General features: G+C 44.3%; 1 protein-coding gene across 7 annotated transcripts in view; it reads left to right on the forward strand.

Annotated features, from left to right (window-relative positions):
• Positions 1–8,640, forward strand: part of MAP3K9 (mitogen-activated protein kinase kinase kinase 9) — a 101,854-nt gene that overhangs the window by 20,328 nt on the left and 72,886 nt on the right. For all 7 annotated transcript variants that reach the window (XM_081185918.1, XM_081185920.1, XM_081185917.1 and 4 more), the window contains exons 5-6: positions 3,334–3,509; positions 8,285–8,525. In XM_081185918.1, coding sequence (XP_081042044.1) covers positions 3,334–3,509; positions 8,285–8,525 — 417 coding nt within the window. The remainder of the gene's footprint in view (positions 1–3,333; positions 3,510–8,284; positions 8,526–8,640) is intronic.

Here is an 8,640-nt window from a genome sequence, read left to right on the forward strand (position 1 = left end):
ATATATTGAAATAAAAATGAAGTGAGCCAAAAGAACCCTGTAATAATGCAGGGCCTTGTTTCCTTTCTCTCATCTTGTTTTACTGCACTGTTCAGGGACCAGTTAACAACTGAAGTAGAAATAAAAACAAGCTAAATTGTTACTGATGACAACTGTAACTGAGACGCCAAAAACCATTCATTTTCATAGTTTTTGCATATTCTGTAGGATAGGTAACAAACTCACATAACTACTGGGATTCTGCTTTAACAAGTATTCTTTCAGAAGTTTTATAAGCGCAACCGTATGGAAATCAGTGGGTTTAATAACATGGATGTTTACTAGAAATCAAGTAAGATATTAAGTAAGAACTCAGCTGTATTTAAATCAGGGCGGCCCAACTTTTCATACCAAGTTGGCCGCAAGAGTGCTTTGACATAGAACCTGTGGGCCTCATACTGCCTTGCTGCACAGGTGATGGGGGACCAAGGCCAAAATTTGACCCTGCACATCCCTTGTACTGCTTTCCTAAAGCGTAATTAGGCAAGGCACGAGACAAGTTGGGAAAGCACTAACTAGACTTTGGGAAGGAGGCGGGAGAACTCTATAGCCCTGTCAGAGCCCACACATGTCCTTCCCAGAGCCCAATGCCTCGCTTACCTGGCTTTGGGAAGGAAGCACAAGGTCTGCAGGAGAAAAACTTAACTGTGAATGAGAGAGAGAAATTTCAGGAGGAGACAGGACTAACATTGGTTAGGAAAGTGAAATACTTAGGGGTTAACATGACTGCAAAAAATGTGAATTTATTTAAGGATAATTATGAAAAATGTTGGACTGAAGTGAAAAAGGATTTAGAAATATGGACAAATTTGAAGTGATCATTGTTAGGCCAAATTGCTGTGATAAAAATGAACGTGCTGCCAAGGATGTTGTTTTTGTTTCAAACATTGCAAATTTTGGATAAGATGGATTGTTTCAAGAAGTGGCAGAAAGATATTTCCAGATTTGTTTGGCAGGGCAAGAAGCCTCAAATAAAATTTAAGATATTAACTGATGCTGAAGAAAGAGGTGGATTTGCCCTGCCAGACCTTAAACTTTATTATGAATCAGCTGCTTTTTGCTGGCTGAGAGAATGGCTGCTTCTTGAAAACACAGGTGTGTTGGATTTAGAAGGTTTTAATAATGCATTTGGCTGGCATGCATATTTGTGGTACGATAAGGTAAAAGCACATAAAGCGTTTAAAAACCATATTGTAAGAAAAGCACTGTTTAATGTTTGGATAAGATATAAGGATTTGTTAGAAAAGAGAACTCCAAGATGGCTGTCACCAATGGAAGCGAAGGCACAGAAAAAACTCAATATGGAGGCCAAATGGCCAAAATATTGGGAAATTTTGGAACAAGATGGAGACAGAATAAAATTGCAGAGCTTTGAAAAATTGAAAAACAAAGTGCGAGATTGGCTCCATTATTACCAAATAATGGAGGCTTACAATTTTGACAAAATAGTTGGCTTCCAGGTGGAAAAATCAAAATTGGAAACAGAATTGTTGGATCCAAAAATTAAGAATTTGTCAAGAATGTATAACTTGCTGTTGAAATGGAATACTCAGGATGAAACTGAGAAATCAGCTATGATTAAATGGGCACAAGATGTTGGACATAACATAATGATGGCTGACTGGGAACAGTTATGGACCACAGGTATGAAATTCACAGCATGTAATGCCTTAAGAGAAAATTTAATGAAAATGATTTATAGGCGGTACATGACACCAGTCAAGCTTGCAAAAATTTACCATTTGCCCGACAATAAATGTTGGAAATGTAATGAGACTGAAGGTACATTCTTTCACCTTTGGTGGACATGCCCAAGGATTAAGACATTCTGGGAGATGATTTATAACGAAATGAAAAAGATATTTAAATATACTTTTCTGAAGAAACCAGAGGCCTTTCTCCTGGGCATGGTCGGCCAATTGGTGCCAAAGAAGGATAGAACTTTTTTTATGTATGCAACAACAGCAGCAAGAATACTCATCGCGAAGTATTGGAAGACACAAGATTTACCCACCAGGGAAGAATGGCAGATGAAGTTGATGGACGATATGGAACTGGCGGAAATGACTGGCAGAATCCGAGACCAGGGAGAAGAATCGGTGGAAGAAGACTGGAAAAAGTTTAAAGACTATTTACAGAAATACTGTAAAATTAATGAATGTTAGAAAAATGTTGGAATGAAGTTATATGGCTTTAGTATAAATGTTATAAGGAATTAAGTATAGATAGAGTAATAGAGTATTAAAGGGAAAAATAAGGTTAGAATGTGTTAAGATAATTATAGGATAGAAAACAGAGGAAGATGGAAAGGAATTGCTGAAACAATTAATAGAAGTGGAATACAAAAAGGGAGGTGTGAGGAGGTCGTGGAAATAAGTGAATGAAAGATAAGATATTGAAATTGGATTGTGTTTTAAATGCTTTTTGTTTTGTTTTGTTAGTTGTTTGTGTTAGTGTTTTGTAGTGTTTTTTGTATTGTATTGTATTGTATTTTTTTGTTTTCTGTAGTGTTGTGTTTAAACTGTTGAAAAATTAATAATTTTTTTTTTAAAGGTCTGCAGGAGTCAAATGCATGGGCGTAGCTAAGGGCGTAGCTAAGGGTGGGAGGGTAGGGGACAGCTGCCCCCCTAAATCAATACAAATCAATAAAATCTGAGGTTCTGCCCCCCAAAAAAGCCTTCCCCCTAACAAAAATCATGACTACACTCATGGGCAAATGTTGCTGAGGGGAACCAAAAAAGGCCTAGGGCCATGCATTGGACCACCCTGGTTTAGGTAATTTCAAATTTGTGTAAGGAAATGTATAAAGTCAGAGGTGTAGGTAGATCCTTATTAAATTCAACGTATTTTTTTGTGAAACTTCTTACTGTTAGGAATGATGGGGCAAACTATGGTGAGTATATTATTTACTTTTCTGAATTAGGCATTAAGAACCTGTAAGTGAGTAATTGATGTAGAATGGTGTGCATTAATTAGCATTTCTGGAAAGCTTTGTAATATGGGGCCAAAGTAGGTATGATGTGAGAGATCTATGACAATACGTTTTGTTTAGAGATGGTTGTAATAATGCTAATGCGCTAGTTTCTGGTGTAGAATTTAGATTATTTAGGATTCTGTTGTGTAGAAAAAGTTGGCAAATGGGGTATAATCATATGAATTCAAGAGTGGTAGACCAGACGGTTAAAGATATCAACAACTGAGAGAGTACAGGTTATTGGCATGGCCCAGAAATACTCTTGCAACCTTGCAACTTTTGAAGTAGATTGTTGTTCTGTCTTGTCTTTATCTGTTTAGATTGTTGGAATGCTGACCCTCATTCAAGGCCCTCCTTTGCCAATATTTTAAACCATCTAACCAACATAGAAGAGTCTGGTTTCTTTGAAATGCCAAAGGACTCATTCCATTCCTTGCAAGAAGATTGGAAGATTGAGATCCAGGAGATGTTCGACCAACTCAGGGCCAAAGAAAACGTAAATGGCACTGGATATTGATTTTATACTAAGCATGTTGTTATTGTATTTTATATTAATTAAGTGATTTTATTTTAATCAGAGCTGATCTTGCAATGCTGGTAGAAATAATGCATCAAGCAGGCCACATTCTGGATTTGATCTTTGGCTTAGGTATAGATGTGATCATGTCTCCTTCAATGAAGATGCCATGGTCTGATCACTACACTCTGAAAGCCTGGATTGACTTTCCAGCCCCACCCTGCTTAGGTGGCGAGCCGATTTGGGCTCGCCCGTAGAGGCTGATGGACCCTGAGAGATTCCGCCAAGCCTTGCGGGACCTTGCTCCCCCTGGCAACTCATTGACTGAGCTTGTTGAGGACTGGAATATCCAGCTCCTGGCAGCCATCGATGAGATCGCACCTAAGCGCCCTCTGCGACCCCGCAGAAACCGGGCTCCTTGGTTTACCGAGGAGCTCCGGAAAATGAAGCGGGACCTCAGACGGCTAGAGCGAGTATGGCGGGGTGCCCGTGACGGAGCCTCAAGAACATGAAAACCTACGAGATGGCGTGAAGGCTGCTAAGAAGTCTTACTTCTTGGCCTCCATTGCATTCGCTAGCTCTCGCCCGGCGCAATTATTTAGTATAATCAGGTCTTTAACGTCCCTTGAGGGACAGCCAAATTTAAATAACAATTTGACACACAGCTGTGAGGCATTTGCGAGCTTTTTTGTGGAGAAGGTCTTGTTGCTCCGCCATGACCTCCCTCCCAATTTGAATACAATAAAGGAACTGGAGGCCCCTTGACTGTCCTCGGGTCCAGTATTGGACCACTTGACCGGATATCCCCAGCCGATGTGGACAGACTCCTCCGAGCTGGAAAGCCCACCACCTGTCCTCACGACCCGTGCCCGTCTTGGCTGATTAGAGCGTGTCCAGACAAGGTGCGGGCCCTCCTGGGGGATATCATCAATTTGTCCCTTGGCACGGGGATATTCCCAGGAGAACTGAAGGAGGCAGTGGTGTGCCCGCTCTTAAGGAAAACATCATTAGATCCTTTAGATCTATCCAGTTACCGCCCGGTTTCGAATCTTCCGTTCCTGGGTAAGGTGATTGAGAGAGCGGTTGCTGAACAGCTTGGTGGGTTTCTGGATGAAACATCGGCTCTGGATCCATTCCAGTCTGGCTTCCGTGCTGGTCATGGGACCGAGACGGCTCTGGTTGCCCTAACAGATGATCTTCGTAGACAGCTAGATCGAGGCAGGTCGGGGCTGCTGATTCTTTTAGATCTGTCAGCAGCTTACGACATGGTCGATCATGAACTCCTGGACCACTGCCTTGCCGACGTGGGGATCCAGGCCACAGTCCTTCAATGGCTGCGCTCGTTTCTCTCTGGTCGGGGACAGAGGGTGGCGCTTGGGGGGGGGGAATTGTCATCGCGCCACTCCTTGGTGTGTGGAGTACCTCAGGGTGCGATACTCTCTCCGATGCTTTTCAACATCTTTATGCGCCCCCTCGCCCAGCTTATCCGGAGTTTTGGGCTGGGTTGCCATCAGTATGCCGATGACACCCAACTCTATCTGTTGATGGATGGCCATCCTGGCTCGGCCCCAGACACACTGACCAGATGTTTGGAAGCTGTGACTGTATGGTTACGTGGGAGCCGGTTGCAGCTAAATCCTTCGAAGACAGGGGTCCTGTGGCTGGGACAGGACGATATGGGATTGGGGGGGGCAACTGCCATCTCTTGCGGGGGCACAATTAGTGCCAGCACCGTCCATTAAGAGTTTGGGTGTAATCTTCGACACCTCCCTTTCCATGGAGCCGCAGATTGCAGCTATAACAAAGGCAGCATTTTTCCATTTCCGCCAAGCTAAGTTGGCTCCTTACCTCTCTCGCCCTGAGCTAGCCACTGTGATCCACGCGACGGTCACCTCCAGAGAGCGGTTGAGAGAGCGGTTGCTGAACAGCTTGGTGGGTTTCTGGATGAAACATCGGCTCTGGATCCATTCCAGTCTGGCTTCCGTGCTGGTCATGGGACCGAGACGGCTCTGGTTGCCCTAACAGATGATCTTCGTAGACAGCTAGATCGAGGCTGTGGCTCCGATCTGGTGGAACACTCTGTCACAAGAGACTAGGGCCCTGCGGGACTTGACATCTTTCCGCAGGGCCTACAAGACAGAGCTGTTCCACCAGGCCTTTGGCCAGGGCACAGCCTGACTCCCTCCCTTGGCAATCTTCGCGGAGCTCTGGCCCAATGGTTGCCAGTGGCTTGATACGAATTAATTTTATAATGAATGATTTTAGAGTGTTGTTTGTGCTGTACTTTTGTACTGTTTTATTGTTGTTAGCCGCCCTGAGCCCGGCTTCGGCTGGGGAGGGCGGGATATAAATAAATTAAAAATAAAATAAAATCTTGGGTCAGTGGTTTGCGTGAATGTATACTCACAAATTTATCGAGCAAAAACTGCCAATATTCACATCTTTTGGAAATGTCCAGTGAATATTCAATTTTGAAAGCAAATTCTTGTTAAAATTAAGGATATTATCAATATGAGATATTGTGTAACACTATGTGCTATTTGGCTACATGAAAGATCTAATTCTACCTGAAGACTGAGCACTTGTCAAAAGAACATAGGAAGGTTGTAAAAAAGGTGATTCCTCCAGATTTCTTCCTCAGTCTGCTGGTAGAAGTGGAATACAGTGGTGCCCCGCAAGACGAATGCCTCGCAAGATGGAAAACCCGCTAGACGAAAGGGTTTTCCGTTTCTGAGCTGCTTCGCAAGACGATTTTCCCTATGGGCTTGCTTTGCAAGACGAAAACGTCTTGCGAGTGTTCCGATTTTCCCCCGCTTCCCCCCCTTTTTCTAAGCCGCTAAGCCGCTAATAGCCTTTTAGCCGCTAATCCGCTAAGCCTTTAATAGCCGCTAAGCCATTAATAGCTACTAAACCACTAATAGCGCTAATCCGCTAAGCCGCTAATAGGGTTGCTTCGCAAGACGAAAAAACCGCTAAACGAAGAGACTCGCGGAACGGATTAATTTCGTCTTGCGAGGCACCACTGTACTGAAGTAGACAGGCATAATCCAGTAGTACTATATTTAAAGTCTGATCAATATGATGACTTTTATTTTTAAAAATAAATTAGACTTATTATTCAGATGATACGTATACGCAACTAAACCACCATCAGAAGCTACAGCACACTGATTACCATTTCTCTGCAGTGTTTGACAGCACAGTGATGAGGACCTGTGAGGCCAATTAGGCTCACCAGGCCTCCCCATTTATCCCTGGGAAATTAAACATGGAGAAGTTGAAGATGTGGCTGGACCAAGAAGGAGTTTGCAGACACCACCAATTAGCTGATCAGTGGCACCTGCAAAGCGTTGTGTATTGTGTGCTACGTGTGTCTTTGCAAGTAGCAGCATTTGACTGTTAATAATAATAATCATAATTTTTATTTATACCCCACCCTCCCCAGCCAAGGCCAGGCTCAGGGCGGCTAACAAGCAATAATAAAAACAAGTTGAATGAATACAACTTAAAAACAAGATTAAAATACAACATTAAAATATTGAAACATTAAAATGCATCCTCATCACAGGAGGAGAAAGGAAAAAGAAAGAGGGGGAGGGAATCAAATTGGCTCCAAGCCGAAGGCCAGGTGGAACAACTCTGTCTTACAGGCCCTGCGAAAAGAAATCAGATCCTGCAGGGCCCTGGTCTCCTGAGACAGAGCGTTCCACCAGGCCGGAGCCAGAGTTGAAAAGGCCCTGGCTCTGGTTGAAGCTAATCTAACTTCCTTAGGGCCCGGGACCACTAGGGTGTTGCTATTTATGGACCTTAAGGTCCTCCGTGGGGCATACTGGGAGAGGCGGTCCCGTAGGTACGTGGGTCCTAGGCTGTGAAGGGCTTTAAAGGTCAAAATCAGCACCTTAAATCTGACCCTGTACTCCACCGGGAGCCAGTGCAGCTGGAAAAGCAGTGGGTGAATACGCTCCCATGGCAGAGACCCCATATGGAGCCTCGCTGCAGCATTCTGCACCCGCTGGAGTTTCTGGGACAGCTTCAAGTGCAGCCCCACATAGAGCGAATTACAGTAGTCAAGCCTGGAGGTGACCCTCGCATGGATCACTGTGGGCGGGAAAGTTAAGGGACCAACTGCTTGATGCAGTGAAGGTGGAAAAATGTCACCTTGGCTGTTGCTGTAACCTGCGCCTCCATGGGAGACATCAAGGATTACACCCAAACTCTTAACGAAAGGCAATGGCACTAACTGGGCCCCCGTAAGAGAAGGGAGTTGCCCCTCATCCCCATGCCATCCTGACCCAGCCATAGGACCTCTGTCTTCGAAGGATTTCATTTCAGTCGGCTCCCACGAAACTATCCAGCCACAGCTTCCAAGCATCTGGTCAGTGTGCCCGGGGCCGAGTCTGTGTGGCCATCCATCAGCAGATAGAGTTGATGGTTGGTGCCTGCAGAGAGCTGTGTACCACACAGCTGATTATCAGGGTTTCAAAGTGCTGTGCACCACACAGGAGGAAAACAGGTCACGTCATGTCATGGTGACACCAGGTGGTTGATAAATTTGGCCCATGAGGTGGGAGAGTTAAGGATCCAGCCAGATGCATTTCCTCACCTCTAGTGTAAACCTTTTCCAGTGTTTTCATTCTTAGGCCTTAGAACTAAAGAGCAGAAGATTACCAATCATAATTGCTGCCATTTTTCAGTGGGCAACTGAGATAATATATTATACTTCTAATTTGGAATATTGCCTTGTTTCCTTGCAGGAACTGCGGACATGGGAAGAAGAATTAACCAGAGCTGCTGTTGAGCAAAAGAACCATGAGGAGTTTCTGCGGCGACGGGAGCAGGAGCTGGCAGAGCGGGAGATTGACATATTGGAAAGGGAACTCAACATAATTATCCACCAACTGTGTCAGGAGAAGCCGCGTGTGAAAAAACGTATGGGCAAGTTCAGGAAAAACCGGCTCAAGTTGAAAGATGGCAATCGCATCAGCCTCCCTTCTGGTACGTTCCAGTATAACAGGGCTAAACAAAGTTCTGTCTTGCACTCCTATACCGTATTTTCCCGTCTATAAGACACCTGCATGTAAAACACCCCCTATTTTTGGGGACTCCCATT

Source organism: Podarcis bocagei (genome assembly GCF_964188305.1).
Source record: "Podarcis bocagei genome assembly, chromosome: 1".
Classification (NCBI taxonomy): Eukaryota; Metazoa; Chordata; class Lepidosauria; order Squamata; family Lacertidae; genus Podarcis; species Podarcis bocagei.